This window comes from Athene noctua, chromosome 2 (genome assembly GCF_965140245.1).
Source record: "Athene noctua chromosome 2, bAthNoc1.hap1.1, whole genome shotgun sequence".
Lineage (NCBI taxonomy): Eukaryota > Metazoa > Chordata > Aves > Strigiformes > Strigidae > Athene > Athene noctua.
In genome coordinates this window covers 160,963,445-160,984,632 of record NC_134038.1, presented here as the reverse complement: position 1 = coordinate 160,984,632, position 21,188 = coordinate 160,963,445, and the positions used below count along the sequence as shown (strand labels likewise).

Sequence of the window (21,188 nt, the reverse complement as noted above, 5' to 3'; positions counted from 1 at the left end):
AGACGGATCATTGCAGACAGTTACATATTCTAAGCTTCTGAGGTTCCATTGCTACCTGTATGTACAGAAGTCTGGCCATGGGAGGGAAAAACAGGGATTTATCATCCAGTATCTAAGGCAGGCATCTATAAAATGGTGACAAATTACAGATGCCATATGTAGTGTTTGTGTTTATGATACTCATGTAGGATGTCTTGTGGTTTTCATTTCTAATGATAAATGAAGAGATGATTTCTCTGAAACACATTTTGTGGAGAGGCTACAGTCATGCCTGAGATGTGATGGCTTGAATAATAGAAATTATACAGTGAGCTTCTTTCCCAGAAGCTCAAAATGTTTTGTTGAGTTGTGGTAGCAGAAGGTAAGGAGAGAAGATTGATTTAGACCAATATTTTTAAAAGCTGCAAGGCTGAATAAAGTAATGAGCAGGATTGTTGTGATGTTTTAAAATTACTTCTGTGTTACCACTGGTAGCATATGATGGTGGTGCTTCAGTACACCCACTCTCATCTTTTCAGAACTCAGTGACCTCTTTGGCCATTTAAAGGAATGGTGCAGTTAGGGACATGAACTTGAGGTGGGGACAGAGTTCTTCTCTTATAAGAGTAACTGTTAAATCACTTTACCAAAATATCCCAGAAAAAATGAAGTGGGTGTATGCTAGTAAAATCTGGGTAAGAGAGAGAAATGTCTGTATTATGTTTCAAGCAGAAGTATTCACTCTTGGAAATATCCTGCTTCTGTGATCCAGTTCTTTGTCTACCTCTTTTACAAGGTATATTTCCCTCTTCCAGTGGCCTGAATATTGTCTGCTCCTGAACCTCTGTTGTAGCTGGTTTAGTTATTGCAAATTTAGGCAGTTATGCCGATCCTGCCTTTGATGGGATATTATCCATCTGTTCAGCCACAGTTATAAATAAAATACTGGTCCACATTAAGCACATTCATTTGGCAGAGGAAAATAGAAAGAGTGGTACTAGGTTCTTTTATCCCAATTACACAACTATGCTGGTTCTGAATACGCTGTGCGTTTAAAGTACTCCTCTGAGCGAGCAGTCAGCTTTGCTAAAACCTTGCAGCTCCACATCTTTGAAGGCAGATTGTGAGGAGTAAAGGGGTTTTTTTAAAGCCCATTCGCCAATTATAGTTATTTTTACATAGCTTTTGGAGATGGTAGTGAATTTTGTAGGCTCTGCCAGGAGCTTTACCAGTCCCAAACCAAGGAGATTTAATAAAGTATGTAGAACCTACGATGCCCATAATATACTGGCACAATCCATCCTGTATCCTTCTCCAGCTACTGTCACTGTGTGGACCCAATCACCAAGTCAGTTTATAATTTTTAATGAGTTTTGTATGCATTACACATCCATGTGCAAGAGCTGCAATATATATTCATCTCTCTTTAGACATTTTAAATATAAGTAGTTGTCGGAGTGCCTTGAGCCAGGTAGGATCTTCTGCTTTGCCTGCCCTTGGACCCAACTTGATGGCAGTTTTATAGATCTTTTGGGGACAATGAATCTGTTGATGGTGGATCTGTAAAGAGGCAGACAGTTGTAAATAGGAACCATTTTGTAGGTCGTTCTTCCACTTGTTTGTCGAGCCTGAGTGTGAGCCTGAGCATGTCAGCTCTAGTTGGCACACTTGAAGGTTTGGGTTTAGGCATGCTCAGAGCTATCTGACTTTACAGGCAAATCAAAACTAGTGGGTAATTTAGCCATCTTCTTGGCATATAAAACAACATCTCTGCTTGTAGAAATCACAGGGTTTGATGTGGATAGACCTAGGAATTGGAAGGGGAGATGTGGAGTTTGCTTTTACATTGTGTCCGGTTATACAAAAAGAAAGTACTCTTCTTCCTAAAACTGCATGGGACCTAATGTGCAGTTGATGTACTGTGGGAAAACAGTATGTTGTGTACTTTTATTTTTGTACTTTTACAGCATTCCTGTAGCCTTTTAAATTAGTTTTTTTATTAACTTTCTTATCAATAGGATTTAAGTAGGATACCAAACGCCCCCTCTAGTGGCTGATATTTTGGTAAAGGTGTTTTCGGTTTCTTGGGACAATTTTAACAGATGAGTAGCATGTCAGGACTACTTGACTGCTAAATCACATTGAATTGCAGACTAGCTCTTCATGAGAGAGCAGTCTAGTGTCTGGCCTGTATGATTCCTGAGTATTGCAATGCCCAGTAACATGAAAAATACAGAGCTCTAAAGTTCGGAGGGATTTGAGTAACCTCAATTGTTAATCATCATTCAAGAGCTATTTTTTTTTCCTACTGTTATAAATTGACTTCACACAATTTATTGAAGTAGTATCCAATTAAAATTTATTAATTACAGCAAGCAAGGCATAAGCAAATTGCAGCGCTGGGTGGCCGGGGAGTGCAACTCCACCAACGGCACGCCCTTTCGCAGCTTCTCGCCTTCCTTATATGCTACAAAGTGTTATATATTAATGAGACTCCTATACATATTCATGATCTATCCCCGCCTACCCCCGCTTCGTATTATAATGAGGTTTCTTCCCACTTGCGCCTGCGTAGTAAACTTCAATAGTTCTGGGCGGTGGTCGCAGAGCCCTGGGCGGTGGGCGCAGGGATGAAGTATCTCCTCTTCCTCGTTGTTGAACTTTTCACCCCGAAGCTTTGCGCAGCCTCCGTAGTTCTCTGGCATGTCTCTACAGGCCTCTTCAACTGATAGGGTATTTCTCTGGCATGTCTCTACAGGCTTCTTCAGCTGTTAAAGTTCTGATAAGGGAGTGGCCTCCTATACAATCTTGCTTTATCATGTTTTCTCAGCTAAGCGCTTGAGGTTAGTCTTACACACTGTAGCAATATTAGCCTTTCATAGCTCATGTGGCAACATATGTTTCCATTATTTTTTACAAAATTTGGTGAACAAACTATTTACTATCTATCACACTACTCTCAAGCAATTGCTGACATTGGTAGATTTCCAAAATTTAATGGGAATGGCGAACATCTATTGCATTCTTCAGGCCCTACTGAGGGGTGGTAGACTGATAAAATAACAGAGGTGTTAGACATGGCATGCATGATTTTTAAGATCACAACATAATGCAAAACTTTATTTACTTCCCAAGTTATCTCAATCTAGTTATTAAAAAAACCCTTTCTATCACTCAATTTATTTTAGAAGGGTGAAAACATTTTTTGCTGGGGTAGAGGAAGAGAAACTTCACGAAAAAATACACTTGTCTGACCAGCTACAATTTTTGTGTATGTTGTTTGCTCTGAAGAGAGTATGGGGAAGGCCTCTGGTGTTATGAGTTGCTGTCATGCTAACAGTGGAGGCAGAGGGTTTCATCAGACATGGTAAGCAAAATCTTTATGGTGACTGCAGTGTGTAGCAGGAGTGCTTTCTTTGTTTGGGGAATTCTCAAAATAGGTCAGCCTGTTACAGATCTGGGATGCAGTGACCTTTAGTGGACCGGAATATAGGTATCATCTATTGGGTTGAGTCCATAAAGATATTAAAAGAACATGTGGTTGGATATGTGTTTTGTTCTTGTGCCTACTAATATTACAGTAAACAGAAAAAGCTCTTATTTCTTAATGTACTTGTAGGAGTATCCTCACTGATATCAATGGGATTACTTGTGATTAAAGCTAAGCATGCATGAATTGCTTGTAGGGTTCGGGTTTCAGAAGAGTTTAATAGCAAGAGAAAGGAAAAAAAATGTATGTTTTTGTCATGTGTTATATGGCATTGTTTTATATAGATATTTCAATACAAACCTTGGTTATACCCACCTTTTTTAGAGGTCTGTTCTGTGTGAGATTTCCTACCGCGAAGAAGAGATGTTGTAATAATACCTATTTCTTACATTACACTTATCATCAGTAGGCCTGGGAGTGCTTTAGAGAAGAGAGAGTTTTCCCCTTCTCTGGAATTGGGAAGACTGACAGGGAAAGGAGATGTGATTTTTTTGCTTTAGGTCACTCAGTAAATTTCTGGGATAAAGTAAGACACCTGGAAATACAGCTTCCCGGCATCTGCCCAGCCCAGCTCTATATTCATTAGGCCCTCTAAAGAAGAAAATGCTTGTAGAAAGGACTGCAGTAGTTGGCGGGCACATTTAGGGACAGATGTAGTAATTGACAAAATATTTCAGAACATTTTTCTGTAACTGTCCATCATCACTTTCATTTGTGTTACAGCAAAGGCTTGGAAGCCGTTCCTGGCTTTAGAGTTTACCTGCAAAACATTTGTGAATCTGTCACGTGAGGTGGAGTAGCCTCTTCTCTCAGTCAGTTACACAGCAAAACCAAAATCAGTAGTTTAAGGGAGGGAAGGGAATGTGCTCAGATTATTTGGCACATCTTGGCTCCCTGACCTGCCAGCTACACCTTTTGTGATTAGTTCCGAGTAAAGTTTCCCCAAAAAATGCAGGTATGGATGAGTAGTCCTACTTCTTTTTAATGGAACATGAAAAGCTCTCAATTTTAAAACTCTCAATTTTAAATTTTGCACAAAACAGCAATGTCTTTCTATCAGATAGGTGTTTAAGCAGAGTCTCAGTAGTTAGTGTTCAGCCACTTAGCCGTGCAAGTCTTACTCTGGTGGCTTTATTGTTCTTCAGGGAAGCCAGGGGACATGGTTCATGGTCCACAGGGACCTGGCAGAGTTCAACTCTGTGATAGCTTTAGTGTTTACGTGGTGTTAAGCCAAAAAGGTGGTGGAGGATGAGTTGCATGCCTTTTTTTCCTCCTCTTAGAGTTAGAAACATTTTTAGCTTTACTCAGGGTTATTTTCTGCACCCTGTGTGCAGGTACAGACTGGTACTATAGCAGTAATATTGTTTGAGCTGATGGAAAATTAGGATCTGTGAATTGCTGATAGCTTCATACCATAGCTGGTTCTCCTGAGTGCTCACCTAAAACAGGACTGACAGTTGCTTGTTAAAACATTCTTCTTTCAAAAATTGTTTTAGCACATTAAAGCCTGACATAATTTTTTGGGACTGTTTGTTAATCTCTTTACTTTGGTCATATACTAATTAGACACATACAAACAGCCTTTTGGTTAAAGAATAGCAGTGATGAGGCCACACAGTTATGTGGGATTATTTATTTACCCACCAGAAGTTTCACAAGGCTTTCTGTAATTCACTCCCAAGTAGTTCCTGGAAACCTAGCATTAGAAGTAAGGGTGGTGGGGTTTTTGTTTGGTTTTGGGGGGGGGTTTCTGAGGGAATATTTTTATAAAATAAGAAGTGGAGCCTTTTATATCTTTCTCTTAATTATTTTTTTCAGGTGCCCAAAAATGGGCTCAGTTCTTTCCTGGATAGTTTCAGCATTAGTGGTGTGGTATCCAGATTACCTCCAAATGACATTTGGATCTCAGCTGTCACCTATAGAAATCAGTTATCTCATGCAAAGTACTTATAATAGGCGAGGCCCTCCACTTTATGCTGGCTGCACAAATCACTATTTTTCCCCCCAAATTGAAACGATACAGGTTATCTCAGGGCAGAGTTTCAACCAAAACAAGCCAGACCATGGACTTAGCTTCTCTGCGCATCTCTGGGACCCCATTTCAGAAGTGTTACTTGCCTTGGTTTTTCCTTTTCAGATTAGCAACCAAATCTGAACCACAAAGTGTGACTACAGACAGAGAACAGGACAAAATGGGCATTCATACCTGTGCATGCATGTCACAGCACTTCTGATTCAGTCCTCCACAGGATGGAGTATGTCATGGATTAAAAACGAATTTTCAGATTCTTCCAGTACCTCTCATGGTTTTATATTAGTTTTGTGAGGTGTTTTTGCTGCAGGTATGGAGTTGTAGACTGTGGAGTGCAACCTCACTGTGACAGGAGTCAGGACTGCGGTGCACTCTGGAGTTAGTAGAGTTAAGCTGCAGAAGTATTTTTTCCTTTCTGCTTAGGTATTAATGCTGGAGAGAGTATATCTGTTACAAGTGCAGATGTTTATTATTAACCATCACTGTATATAGTAAAGGTGATTTTTTGGCAGCTGTAACACGGCATATGACCACATCTCAACATAACTACATCAACTTCAGCTTTGGCAGCCTGCTGGAAAACCAGAATTTAATGAGAAAGCTCAGGCAAATAAGCCTGCATATAAGTGTAAATCGATGCAGGTGTATTGTTCAAATGACATTTAAAAGCAAGGAAGAAAAGCCTACTCTTGATGCCTGCTAGCTGATGCCTGTGAGCAGTTGGTGCCTGCGTGTTGAGGCCTGTAACAATTAGTGATCCATTATACCTTAAATATTAAGAAATTCTTTTACCAAACAGTGTTTAACTTTGTATTTCACAAGGCCTTGAGTGATTAAAATTTACAGAGAAAATATCGTAACCTTGAGAATAGATCCATCCTGGCAGAAATGCTCAAACAAGGCAGATAAGAGAGAACATCTTGGTCAGACAACAGAGTTGGGAAACATCCAAGGAGAAGAAATTGTCCTCAAAAGACTCGTGACCATAAGAGGGAAAAAGGAGTAGGGAGTAGTAACTCCCCAAACAACCACGATGACCACCTGAGACCCCAGCGCATGTGTAGTGCAACTTTGCAACGCCAGCATTATGTAAGTGTAATAGATAGGCAGAAAGGTGGAGACCTCTAGGAAAATGCATGAATATTCATATAGTCATATATGAAGGATAAACTTTTGTTTTAGTGTATGCATGTTAGGTGGAATGATCCCCCGTGCATCCAGCACTGCAATAAGGAATGCCTGCCTTCTAAAAACTTCAAACTAAGTCTTAGAGGGTTCTTTTGAGACCGAATTTATGGTAACGCTCGGGCAGTTTCTAAGATGCAGTGCTGCTAGGCAGGATGAGAGACTGTTTTCCGCCAGAAAACCTCTACGGCCGTTGGTGCCTTGAAGATATAACTCACCTACCGGAGCCTGCATGCCTGCCAGAAAGCTGTGGCCTGGGTTGTGATAGCTGGAGGGGTGGGTGTGAGAGGTGGAGAGGTGCTGGGAGGGTTGATACTTAAGGCCATAACAAACAACTCTCAAGGGAAACGTATGTGGTTGCTCTCCAACTTCTAGGCGCTGTTGTTTTCCTCTGAAATGTGGGGACTGTAAATGGTCTTGGCAGGTGTTCAAGAAAATTTCTTACTCTTATTTTATATTCAATTAATGTTTTAAAGAGAAGTAACAAAGAGTGATGGGGCTTGCCTTCCTGACTGTCTCTTTCTTGCAGAAAGACTTTGCTGCAACCTAGAGATAAAAAGTAAAGGCAGAGCAAAACCACAAACTCCCACTCCATCCTGTTAACATTTGAACAATTATATTCTTTGCCTACATTTCTGTTTTTCCTTTTTCTTCAAGTTCTACCTTTAGTTAGGCTTAGTGAGGCCTGTGTTGGGTCTACTTCCCGAAGGTACTTCAACACATCCAGAGGTTAAAGTGCCTAAGTGTTTTCCTGCAGAACAAAGTATATTTATGCCTTTGAATAGGCTGCTAAATTGGAGCGTTTGTGCAGTTCTTCCCGTTTGAAAAACAGCACTAACAAAAGCCACACTGTTCAGCTCCTGCTTTCCCTGCTCCAGGCAGATGTGTCTCGCAATGAGAGACAATGAGTAGGTGGCACAGGCTGTAGTATGTACCAACACCCAGAGTACAGCATCTGTTACGTCTCTGGGTATTTGAAAGCAGACATGCAGGGCTGGAAATAATCTTGAGTTTTCAGCTTGTTGATTTTACAGTGACTGTTGCTGTCTGTCCTGTGTTCCCCTAAAAACTTCAGTTGAGGAAGACACTGCAACCCTCATCTCGGGGCTTTGCTGCGGTAACAGAAAAAACATTTGCTGTCTAATCCACAAGTTTGCTCAAAGGAAGCTCTGGAAAACTTTCTCACTCCAGCCTGGCTTGTATTAGGAGAAAATACCAGGCTGAATCCAACAGCCTGAAAAGGGGCAAGGCTGTGCAGCTCCATGGCCTCTGGTGTGACCAGTATCAAGGCTGATAATGTATTCCCAGTCAGCACACGCACACCCACATAGGCACCATGTAACATGCATGTGTATGTGGCCAGCCACAGATCAGAGACAGAGCACTCACAGAAACACAGACAGCATCATCAGCCTCATTCTGCTCCCCTCTCTGGCTGAGCAGGATGGTCTGCTACTGAGAAAAAAAAAAAAAAAGAAAAAAAAGCAAGCATATTTATGTACATATGTACATAAAACCTTCTTGGCCCCCCTCACCTTCTCAGTTGTCATTATACAATAGGTATGAGGCTTTGGAACTAGACGGCCAGCCAAATGAAGATGGAAATGAGGACCCAAGTGGTGAGTCATCCACGGCTTGTCCCTCAGCCCCAAGACTTGCGACTTCTTCAAGTAAGAAGGAAAGGAGTGTAATTGTAGTAGGTGACTCTGTTCTGAGGGGTACGGAGGGGCCCATATGTTGACCAGACCCATACCATAGAGAGGTCTGTTGCCTCCCTGGTGCTCAGGTCAGAGATATTAAAAGGAAGGTCACTGCTCTGGTGCAGCCCTCTGATTACCACCCCTTATTGGTTACCCAGGCAAGTAAAAATGAGGTGGTAGAGAGAAGTCTTAAGTCACTCAGAAAGGACTTCCAGGCACTGGGGTGGCTAATTGAAGGCTTGGGAGCTCAGGTCATGTTTTCATCAATCCCTCAAGTGGAAGGGAAAACCACTGATAGAGGGTGGAAAACACATCTGATTAACATGTGGCAAAACATATCTGATTAACACGTGGCTCAGAGACTGGTGCCACCATTGGAATTTTGGGTTCTTTGACCATAGCAAGGTTTATAAGGCACCTGGTCTGCTGGTGACAAATGAGACAGGTAGGATGCATCTCTCCCAGAGGGGGAAAAGGATTCTGGGGCAGGAGTGAGCAGGGCTTATTGACAGGGCTTTAAACTAGATATGAGGGGGAATGGGGAGATAACTGGGCATGTTAGGAACAAGCTCAAGGGAAGAGTGCCAAAGCTTGAAGGATGGTGGACTGGTGAGGGGTCTCCCTCTGCCACTCATTTGAGAGAAGGGAAAGATGTTTAGGAACTGTGGAAGCACCTGAGAAGGGTCTGGTAGGGAATGGGGCCCACGCTCACACAAAGGTGTTGGATTCAGTAGCTCATCTCAAGTGCATCTATAGCAATGCACGCAGTGTGAGCAACAAACAGGGAGAGCTTGAGGCCATGATGCAGCATGAGAACTGTGACATAGTAGCTATCCCAGAAACGTGGTGGGATGCCTCACACGACTGGAGTGCTGCAGTCGATGGCTACAAGCTCTTCAGGAGGGACAGACAGGGAAGGAGAGGTGGTGGAGTGGCCCTGTATGTTAGAGAATGCCATGAGAGCTCAGAAATCAGTATAGTGATAACGGGGCTGAGAGTGTTTGGAGTAGGTTAAGGGCCAATAAAGCAGATCTTGCTGTGGGAGTCTGCTATAGACCCCCCAGCCAAAGCGGTGAGGTGGATGAAGCTTTCTATAAACAGTTGGGAGAAATCTCGCGGTCACTTGCCGTTGTTCTTGTGGGGAACTTTAACCTCCCAGATATCTGCTGGGAGCACAACACAGCAGAGAGGGAGCAATCTAGGAGGTTCCTGGAATGAGTGGAGGATAACTTCCTCACACAGCTGGTGAGTGAGCCGACCAGGGAAGGTGCCTCCTGGACCTGCTGCTTGCGAACAGGGAGGTGAAGGTTGGAGGCCGTCTAGGGTGGAGTGATCATGAGATGATCGAATTTTTGATCCTTGGAGAAACAAAGAGAGGGGTTAGTAAAACTGCCACCTTAGACTGCCGCAGGGCTAACTTTGACCTGTTTAAAAGACTGATTAACAAAATCTCTTGGGAGGCTGCCTTGAAGGAAATGGGAGTCCAGGAAGGCTGGACATACTTCGAGAGCGAAGTCTTTAAGGCACAGGAGCAGGCTGTTCCTGTGTGCCAAAAACCAAGCAGGGGAAGGAGACCGGCCTGGCTAAACAGGGACCTTTGGCTGGATCTCAAGAACAAAAGGAGAATCTATTGCCTTTAGAAGAGGGGCCGGGTCTCTCATGAAGACTATAAAGATGTAGTGAAGTTATGCAGGGAGAATGTTAGGAGAGCCAAAGCACAGCTAGACCTCAGCTTGGCTACAGCTGTTAAGGATAACAAAAAATGTTTCTACAAATTCGTTAACAGCAAAAGGAGGATTAGGGAAGATCTCCCTCCTTTACTGGATGCAGAGGGAAACATGGTAACTAAGGATGAGGAAAAGGCCGAGGTGCTCAACGCCTGCTTTGCCTCAGCCTTTAGCAGTGGAACTGGCTGTTCCCTGGACACCCAGCCTCAGGAGCTGGGAGATGGGGAGGGGAAGCAGACTGAGGTCAGCACAGTTGAAGAGGACGTGGTCAGAGACCTGCTACACCACTTAGATGCACACAAATCTGTGGGACCGGATGGGTTACACCCAAGGGTGCTGAGCGAGTTGGCAGATGTGCTCACCAAACCGCTGTCCTGATTTACCTGAAATCATGGCTAACTGGGGAGGTCCAATTGGACTGGAGGGTGGCAAATGTGACACCCATTTACAAGAGAGGCAGAAAGGAGGGTCAAGGAAACTATAGACCTGTCAGTCTGACCTTGGTGCCCAGGGAAGGTCATGGAGCAGGTCATCTCGGGTGCCATTAAAAGTCATATAATGGACAACCAGGGGATCAGGCCCAGTCAGCATGGGTTTATGAAAGTCAGGTCCTGCCTGACAAACCTGATCTCCTTCTATGACAGGATGACCTGCTTACTGGGTGAGGGAAAGGCTGTGGATGTTGTCTAACTTGACTTTAGTAAGGCCTTTGACACCGTTTCCCACAGCATTCTCCTGGTGAAACTGGCTGCTTGTGGCTTGGATGGGCACATGCTTCACTGGGTAAAAACCTGGCTGGATGGCCAGGCCCAAAGGATTGTGGTGAACAGAGTTAAATCCAGTTGGCAGCCGGTCACGAGTGGTGTCCCCCAGGGCTGGGTGTTGGGGCCACTCCTGTTTAACATCTTTATTGATGATCTAGACGAGGGGATCGAGTGCACCCTCAGTCAGTTTGCAGATGGCACCAAGTTGGGTGGGAGTGTTGATCTGCTCGAGGGTAGGGAGGCTCTGCAGAGAGACCTGGACAGGCTGGAGCCATGGGCTGAGGCCAACTGGAGGAGTTTCAATAAGGGCAAATGCCGGGGGCTGCCCTTGGGCCACAACAACCCCCAGCAGTGCTACAGGCTTGGGGAGGAGTGGCTGGAGAGCTGCCAGTCAGAGAGGGACCTGGGGGTGTTGATTGACAGCCGGCTGAACAGGAGCCAGCAGTGTGCCCAGGTGGCCAAGAAGGCCAATGGCATCCTGGCTTGTGTCAGCAATTGCGTGGCCAGCAGGGACAGGGAAGGGATCTGACCCCTGTACTCGGCACTGGTGAGGCCACCCCTCGATGAGTGGGTTCAGTTTTGGGCCCCTCACTACAAAAAGGCCATTGAATGACTCGAGCATGTCCAGAGAAGGGCAACGGAGCTGGTGCAGGCTCTGGAGCACAGGTCTGATGGGGAGCGGCTGAGGGAACTGGGGGGGTTTAGTCTGGAGAAGAGGAGGCTGAGGGGAGACCTCATCGCCCTCTACAGCTCCCTGAAAGGAGGGTGCAGAGAGCTGGGGATGAGCCTCTTGAACCAAGGAACAAGCGATAGGACAAGAGGGAATGTCCTCAAGCTGCACCAGGGCAGGGTCAGGCTGGCTCTTAGGAAGCATTTCTTTGCAGAAGGGGTTGTTGGGCGTTGGAATGGGCTGCCCAGGGCAGGGGTGGAGTCCCCATCCCTGGAGGGGTTGAAGAGTCGGGTTGACCCAGCGCTGAGGGATCTGGTGGAGTTGAGAACTGTCAGTGTGAGGTTAATGGTTGGACTGGATGATCTTCAAGGTCTTTTCCAACCTAGACAATTCTGTGATTCTGTACAGGGTGGATCCCTCCAGCAGCCACTCTCTAGACACTTAGTCTGCCCAGTAGCTTCTCCTGAATCCCAGTCTCCCCAGTTGCTGGCACCTGGCCATATGAGTCCCCCTTTTCTCTTTGAAAGTAGTGGGAAGTGGCTGCTAGGTCATTGGGGATTCTGCTGTGTGTTTTTAAGTGGCGGGAAGGAAATGACAACATGTATCAGGTTTGGTAGAGTTACAGATTTAATGTAAGCAAAGCTCTGACAGGTACAGAAGGGAGTGCTGGAGAGAGTGAAAATTGCTGAAAAATTACTGTGGGGATGAAATGGTTCAACTGTTGAGTATGCAAAAGTGAACTAACCTTGACAGCAGTATTTTCAGATTAAGTACTCACTGGCGAGGTTTCTGCTGCTCATAAAATACATGTGGCAGTGAAATGGTAGTCACTTGAAGTACCACACTTAAAAAGACCAGGATGGGAGTGCTTCAGGGAAGCCTCCCACATCAGTGTTATGCTATTGCAGGTGACATTAATTGCAAAATAGTTTCATTTCTGATGTGAGTTACTCATTCACACCTGTGGGAAAGAGACTTTGAAAACTGCAGAGAGGATGCATGAGGCTTACTGAAATTCTCTACAAATCGTGAGAGGAGGTACCTGTTCTTAAACTGTCTAGATATGCCATGAAAAATTTTCTTGAAGGGGAGATAATTCTTAAATTCTGCCTTTTATCTTGTCTCTGCACTGGCTTTGCATGGCCTCAGTGATGTTGCACTAAACAGTGGTAAGCCTGGCTTCCCTTAAGCTTACTTCTGTGAGCATTAAGGGGTTTGAGTTGTAGGGGCTAAGTCCTGCAGCGATTATACTGGGGAGGAACACATTTGCTGGGTGACTGAACCCTTTGGGCATACTCCATTTCTTGTTTTGATGCTGAATATTCCTGGTTTACAGCTAATTTTTGCAAGAATACTTGGGTATAGAGCAATTTTGTTGCTACAGAGTAGCCTAGATCTATCCAGCAGAGGAAATAAGCAGCTGAAGGGTAGAAAACTCATCAGAGAGCAGAGAGGTGATGGGACGATGATATATCAGTGTAGGATAAATGATCCTTTTCAGCTAGATGCTTTTCTTGGCTCTACCTCTGTGTCACACAGGGCTTGTCTCCCTCTGTAAGAGGAGCCACTTGTGCTGGCTGTCGGTGGGGAAGAGCTCCCGCACCAGTTGGCAGCCACCATGCCCACTGCCCCAGTTCAGAGGGGACCCTTGGTGGGGCTGGCAGGGCTGCCTGCAGCCAGGCCAGGGCAGCTGCTGCTGGGCAGTGGCACTCTTCCATCACAGTCTGAGAGCATGAAAGACATTGTTTTTAATCTTCTTCCCAGCCCCTTTGCTTTCATACAGCCAGTTAGGAAAGGGTGGAGAAAATGCTCTTGGACACTGGCTGATATATCACTTACTGCACAATTTTTTCAGTACAACAGGAGCCAAAGTTCAGCAGCCTTGAAAATGCCTCTGAAATCTTTTTGTCAAAGCTTTAACCGAGGTCACGAATTTTAAGAAAAAGGCATGGAAGGCAGGCACCACAGTTTACAGTTTGGGATTCCTCCTTCATAATTTTTGTACTTGAAAGGTAACTGTAGCTGTTATCTTCATGTAAAGGTTTGAAAAAAGGAGTAAATTTTCATATATTCATCTGGACTCTCAGATGAGTATTCTCTATTCTGCTCTTACATGGTTCAAGACAGTTCCAAAAAATATCTAATTTACTTTTTCTCCCTAAGCAGCTGCAGGATTTGTTGTGTGAGCAAAATGAGGGTAATAAAAAGCTGCAGCAGGGTTGCAGACGTAGTGATTTTTCTCTTTGCTATGTGCATAAGCAAAGGTTCTGTAATGTACATTTAGTAGCTGTCTCTTTTCATGTGGATACCGCATCAGTCAGTGAAACCCTTGACCTGGACCAAATGGCTGGTTGCTATGGCAACAGGTTGCATAGTAACAGTTTTTGTTCCTAGGTTGCATCATCTTGCCTGTCTTAAATGTGACTTTTGAGGAGGTCAGAAATTGTTCATCAGATGAAACTAGGAAAGTTTTTTCAAAGGAGAAGCAAAAATGTTGACGTTGTGCAACCTGAGCACCTGCTGAGAGGTGTTCTTTCTTCGTGGCAGTGCAAGAAGGTGGTCAGCTCCCCTACCTTCTCCACTTCACTCACCAGAAAAGAAAAAGCAGTTCTTGGAAACAAGATGACTGTAGGAGCTTCAGGGGAATTTGTCTGCTGTGCGACTCCCACTCCCAATCCTGCTGAAGGCAGTAGGGAAATATTATCAGCTTAACACTCCAGTAACCTTGAAAATTTCTGAATTTAAAATCAGCACCTCTTCAGCTGCTCTCCAGCTGGACTGCTTCTAAAAACCTCTGCTGACCTGGTCCTGATTCGCACTGGAGGCCTTTATGAGTCTACATTTTAAGGAATTGCAACCATACACTTCAGAAGAGCAGGTTTTTTGGCTTTTTGATGGCTCTGCTTGACAAGGTCCTGTGGGAGACTGCCATGGGGGGGGCAGAGGGACTCAGATTGATCTACAGGGCTGACCTCCCCAGAGCACAGGCAGGACCCACTCCTGTGTTCTTCAGGCAGAGCCAAGCGTGGCAGAAAGCTGCTGTGGATTGTCTGGGACATCCTTACTGAGCTTACCCTCAAAAAGAAAGTGCACAAGCTGTGAAGGACTATCCAGGAGGAGCATAGAGGCAGTGGCTGAGCTTGCAGGGACAGAGCTGAGAAAAGCAAAGATCAAATCAGATGGTGCTGAAATGAGCTATGGGAATGGTTTCTCTGGGTACATTTGCAACACAAAAAAGGCTGATAAAATGTGAGCCTGCTGCTCATTGAGGCCTGGCGAAGGAAATTAAAGTTACTTGATGCCTTTTTTTCGCCTTGGCTTTCACTAGTAATGTCTGTCCTCAGGCCTGCTGGGCTTCAGAGTCCAGTAATAGAGTCTGTGGGAATGTAGCATTACCCACAGTAGAGGAAGACAGTGATGTAGCTCTTGAGCTGATTGGATGTACAGCAGCTCCTGGCACCACACAAGGTACTTCTAAGGGTGCTGAGGGACTTGGTTGGTGTCATTGAGAAGCCACGTGGTGATCAGGGGAGGTTCCTGGTGACTGAAAAAGGGAAAATATTGTACTCTTCTTCAGTACTGTTAAGTGCCTTTATTAACCACCTGGATGACAGGATGGAGTGCAGCTTTGGCAAGTCTGTGGATTAAATCAAACTGGGGGGAGTGGTCAGTACACCAGAGGGGCCTGGGAAGGCTGGAGAAGCGGCAGACAAGGAGCATCAGGAAGTTCAGCAAAGGCAAACATAGGGTTCTTTGTCCAGGGTGGAATAGCCCTGTCCACCAGTACAGGTTGGGGACCGCAAGACTGGAAAGTCAGAAAGAGCCCTGCAGATGCTGGTGGACAAGTTGAATGTCAGGCCACAATGTGCTCTTCCAGCAAAGGTGGCCAGCTGTGTCCTGGACTGCATTAGCAAGGGTGTAGCCAACAGGACCTGACTACACCTTCAGTTCTGTGTCTAGTTTTGTGTACCCTGGTATGAGAAATAAGTTAAATACAGGAGCAAGTCTGGTGGAGAGCCACCAAGATGATCAGGAGAGCTGGAGCAGATGATGAATGAGGAGAGGCTTAGGGAACTGGGTTTGTCCACCCACCAGAAAAGGAGAGTAAAGGGGTGTGTTATTGCTGCCTACAGCTTTCTGATGGGAGGATGCAGAAGAGCTGGAGCCTCCCTCTTCTGGGAGATGTGAAGTGGGAGGGCAAAAGAGAACACAGGAAACTCTGAGTAGATACTAAGAAGTTGTTCTTGCTGTGAGGGTGGTCAAATGCTGCAGGGGCCCTGGGAGGTTGCTGGATTCCCATTGTGGGGACAGTCAAAACTTGACATGTCCCTGATGCGACTGAGTGGAGTTTGGGTCGGGTGACCTCCAGGGGCTCCTTCCAGCTGAGATCATTCTGCAAGTCTCAGTCTCTCTTCTCTTTGGCCATAGAGAAAAGCGAGTGTAACGGAGAGCCCAGACCAGGACTTTGCTTGTCAGTAGAACTGAAAATGGGTTGTGTGGTTGTTACCCCCCCTTTCTCCTTCTCTCTGTCAGCCCTATACATCTCTCTTCCTGGTGAGCAGTGTCATCACGTTATATTTGGTGATGACATGTCACTGCAATTCCCTCAAGAGAACTCTTCCAATATCACTCATTTCTTCTTTTGCATTAAACACACCACTGTGTGCTTTACCCTTCTACTCTTTTGGCATGGATAAAGTAAACGGAGTTCAGCACTGACAGGAATATATATGTACTCAGGAGCTTATAGAAAAACAAAATCCGGACATGACATGTGATTGGAGAGTGGCTTTCTTTTGTTTATTTTTTTCTTTGTGCCACTTAATATAATTTCTTAGCAGCTCAACATCTAGCACTGTCAGAACAGTCACTTACAGCTGTGCTGCTGCACTGTGATCCTGTCAGAGAAGAGACACAAGGAGGAGTGAAGTGGGGTTGTCCGTTTATCCATTTAAGTCTCAAAAAGATATGAAGGGCTGGAGCCAGGTAGTGGAGGCGTTTGGAAGAGTTCACTGCCGTGAAGGAATTGGCAGTGACAGGAAGGAGAACACTGAAACAGAAGAAACAGAGTCTGAAGGGACGCTGTTGTAGGATGGAAGGAACAAAAAATGCAGATGGGCTGACTTGGCTTGGTTTTAGGCCATTTTTCCTGTAAATCTTAAAAATCATTTTACAAAATGTTGCTAGTCCTCAGGGTGGTGGAACAGTGCAGGTTCAAAAGGTTACACCAGTTGTCCAGTGCTTCCGCAAACCAATGGGAAATCATAAAACCAACAGAATTTATTACCAGTGGCCCAGCAGCCCAGCCTGGCTTATCCTCCATATGATGCACCTGTGGCAGGAATGTGCTTTTGGAAGATGTAAATCTTGAGGAAATGCCTGCTTGTCATTAAAGAGATGGCAAAGCTTTCTTCATGCATATAAATGTCAAGCAAGCATCTTGACCAAATTATCAGATGGTTGGTTGCATCTTGACCTTGTAGAACATGCCAGCGGTTACACGGGGGAAGAAAAGGTGCTCTTTGCTTCCTGTCCCGAAGTATTCTGGCTATGCTGCCGTGCACTGTGAATGTCCGTGTGGCAGCCCAGGGCAGGCTGTGCTGCAGGCGCTCAGGAAGTTAGCAGGGTTTATATAAAGCTCTGCTGGGTTTGCAGAACCTTTTGGCTCTTTTCCAGCATGGAAGCAGTGATATAAATAGAAGAATGTCTTGCTTTTGAAGTCTGCCTTCTATTCGTGGAAAGGAAGAACTTTGTGCTGGAGCTGTGATATCATAGCTGTTAAATACAAGTCTCAAGATCAGTCTATGACAGGCTGAACCGCTTGACCACTTTTCAATGGGATGCGAGTGAGCTCAGTAGCTTACAGCTTAACATCTCTGCTAGCTGGTTGCTGATATCTGAATAAGGTTTGGCTGTATGAAAGCAGGGCTCAAGAGTAATCCATCCTCCCATCTTCCCTCCCAGCTGCTCCCCTCCCCACTAAAAGAAAAAAAAATGTTGCTTTTTTTTTCCTTTGGTCAGATTAACAAAATGTTTGGGACGGTGGTGGTTGGAGTTGGAATTGCTGGCTTAGCACGAATCCGAGACTTGATGAATCCGATGCCTTCCAGCCCTTCTGAGCACCTGAAACTCTTTGGATTTGTATCCAGGTTAGAAATTTCATTTTAGCGTGTTTAATATGTATATTGTAATGTTTCTTTCTTCTGGTGCACATGCCTTTCCTTGTGGAGGACTATTATTTCAGGGGGCAGGGGATGAATATCCAAAGTTTTATATTTCTCTTATAATTAAAGCTGTCTGAAAAGGGAAAATTTATGCAAATATGCCTGTCATTCTAAGTGGCAGCTAGGAAATGAGCACAGAAAGCTTTGCGAGAGGGAACAGATAGGATACCTTAGTGAGATGCCTTGCAAAAATTACTAAAATAAAAACGGAGTGACGTTCTCGCTATAGGATCTGTGTGATAAAAAGAAGTGCAATTCTGTCTGTCTAATTTCCTCTAGGTTTGGGACGGTAGAGAAAATAATTACACTAATGAGCTAATGTATGAATGGCATTGTAGAAATGTTTAAAAAACAGAAGAAGCTTTACAGAGTTTTAATTTTTTTTTTTTTCAAAAATGAGTTGTAAAGCTCCTAATACTGCAACTTAATCATAAAATTCTATTATTTTTTCTTTTAAGAAAACCAGGTACTGAACCTGTATATGTCTTTAAAGAAAATCCCACAATTTAGTATATACAGTTCGGTTGCTTCTTAGAAAGCAAGAGTTTTTCTCACTAGCTTGGAGCTGTGGAAATTTAGTGTATACCTCCTTCTAAGCATTCCTGCTGGACTGTCTGCCCCATAACAGCGGAGCATAAAGGTTTTAAATAGTTAGGCAGTATATGTATGGATCACAGACTGCAAATTTATTTTTCCAGCTATATTTAAATCATGCAGTCAGGGTTGTCTGAGACTGAAAAGACCCATTAGGTCATCCAGTTTATCTCCCTGCCAAATACACTCTCGGTTCCCTGATGCCTTTGCTAGTGCTACAGCTAGCCGTGAACATCACTGAAGATAGGGTTTCTACTACTTCTGTTGAGAAACAGTGCTGTTGAAATGCATGGCTCGTATGTTGCCTTGTTCTTTGCATTCCAGTCATGCACAAACATTACCTGTCTTTGCTTTCGTGTCCTGCTTGTAGCCTACCCTCATGCCCTCTGTCACCTATCCTAACCCTGTCAAGGAGTCTGCTGCAGTCTTTACTAATGCAAAGGGCTTTTGCAGGGGGTGTGTGTGTTTCATTTTCAGGTGGAGATGTGCTCAGGGTGGTGGCCAAGAGAGCCTTCCCCTTAGCACTAACATGATGTGTGTGTCATAAGGTGTGAGTTATCCTAGCCAAGCATCTGCTTTTTCCCTCTTCTGTTTGTCCGTACTTCTTGTAGTTGCATGTGGCCCTGCCAACTCAAGTCCTGTTGCCCATGTTGTCCAGTATGGTGGGGAGAAGTTGTCCCATAGGAGCACTGTACTCCTTCGAGTCACTCTTAAAATGGCTCTTTCGTAGTGATGCTTATTAAAAACTAAAACATCCAAACCAAAAAAAAACCAAAATCAAAAAGCACTTTACACTTCAATCATAGCAGGACAGTTTCAGTACTGACACCACCACCTACACACTGGCCCAGCTGTTTTGTTCTTCTGTGCACTCCACTTCTGTCTGTAAGTGCTCATGCCCTTCCTGGATAACAAGCTGCCTTTGTTCTACTCTGCTTGAGCTCACTGAGCCAGTGGTCCATAGGAACAACTTCTAAGTGCCGCTGCACAACATGCAGTTGGAAGGAGTGGACTGTGATAGTTATACTCTGGTTGTATTTATGCACAGGAGGGATTTTGGCAATATTAATGAGGCCAAGCAGATTAGCCTGGAAGATGCTCTAAGAAGCAAAGAGATCCATGCAGCCTTCATCAGCACAGAGAACAGAAGCCATGAAGAAACCATCAGGTATTTTGAGATTTTTTCTTCCTTTTTTTCACCCTTTCCCCTGTAATTTAGAAACATAGAGGAGCTGTGTAAAACTGTTGCAGGAGAGGATGTGAACACTGGAGAAGATGCTGCCAGACTAGAAGCCTGAAGTGAATGATAGCCAGTCCCTAGTGCACCCAATAAACCTTGGAAGAGAGTAGGACTTAAGATGCATTCATTTCCCTAACAATTCCAACTGCGTATCTCTAGGCCTGTGTTTGATGGACGGACAGTTTAAAATAGGATTCAGAGGCTTTCCTCACAGATTATATAGAGGAAGGGCACTCTGGTGCCCCACTCCAGCCACTCATGTGTCTGGAAGTTAGAAATTGCAGTGCTCAACACTGAGACATTTTAGTGACTTGCTGTAGGTGAGTGAGGGAATTCTGTGGAAAAATAATTAAAACCCAGCTCTCCTGGTGTTTAAATGTATGATGTAACCACCACACCATCCTTGCTAAGAAACTTGCCATTTATTTCTGCTACTCCGCACTGTGCATTTCTCCATATAGGGCTGACTGTGAGAATGAGAAGCAGCTTGCACGTTGGAGAGAGATGATTACAATGATATACTTCTAAAAGACTGATCTTGTATCCCTTTCAGAATGTTTTTAGAAGCTGGGAAACATGTCCTTGTTGAGTACCCCATGGCTTTGTCTGCTAAGGCGGCCCATGAGCTCTGGGAAATGGCTGAGCAGAAAGGTAACACATTTGTTCCCAAGGGTGTAAACTGTTATTATCTGTTGGGTAGCACCAAAAGGCATCAGACAAAGGCAGGCCTCCCATCTACTGTTAATCATGACATACAAGGGAGTATGCCTCTCTTGGAGAGGTGTCAGTCCAGGATTTAAGACATGTGTCAATGGGGAAATAAAACCACATATGTCAGTGCTAAGAGTAAGGTATGTTTGCCCTCACAGAAGAACTGGTTTCTGCTTGTGACACTAAGAATTCAATTAGAGAAGGAAACTTCTGTCACAGTGACAGTAAAGCACTTAATGAGTGTAGCTACTGGACTTGTGCACTTTGCTGTCCTCTCTCTCCCTGAAAATAAAACTAGAAACAGCTCCCCTAGCTTCTAGCATTTGTGATGTGCTGGTCACACACAGCTGCTCGTGCTATTGCAGGTCAGCAAGGCATCCCTGTCTGAAAGACAGCTTGTCTTGAAGCAAAATCTCTTTATTTCTGGAAAGCGTGTGGTCCCAACCTTGTGATGCCAAGGGTCAGAAGCTGGCAGTTCAGCTGAGGCCAGTGGGGATGTATGGGGCTACAAGGAAGAGAACAGTGCTGGGCAGGAGCAGAGTGCAAACCTGGGACAAGGTTTGCAGGTAGAGGACAAGCTGCTCTATTTATACCACTACTTTTTAAAAACTTCCTCTGTGACTTTTGTCCTAAAACACTGGAGGCATAAGATTTCTGCTTTTTTGTTTCTCTGTACCAGCACCACTTACTGCGTTGTTGCTCGCCAAATGGCTTCCAGTTGAGCGGAATTTATGCCCCTTCTCTTGAAGCAGCAACAATTACTGTCAGCAGCCTAAACTGACTCTCCTGGAAACCTTCCAGAAAAACACATATTGAATGAGGGCCACATTCAATGTGTATCGGATAGCCTCTATTCCAAAGTAGCCCAATTA

The 21,188-nt window shown here is 44.5% G+C and overlaps 1 protein-coding gene across 1 annotated transcript in view; it reads left to right on the top strand.

Annotated features, from left to right (window-relative positions):
• BLVRA (biliverdin reductase A) overlaps positions 1-21,188 on the top strand; it is a 35,415-nt gene that overhangs the window by 6,358 nt on the left and 7,869 nt on the right. Inside the window, exons 2-4 of the mRNA XM_074898177.1 lie at positions 17,569-17,696; positions 19,414-19,533; positions 20,159-20,256. Of these exons, the coding sequence (XP_074754278.1) occupies positions 17,578-17,696; positions 19,414-19,533; positions 20,159-20,256 (337 nt within the window). The 5' untranslated portion in view covers positions 17,569-17,577. The remainder of the gene's footprint in view (positions 1-17,568; positions 17,697-19,413; positions 19,534-20,158; positions 20,257-21,188) is intronic.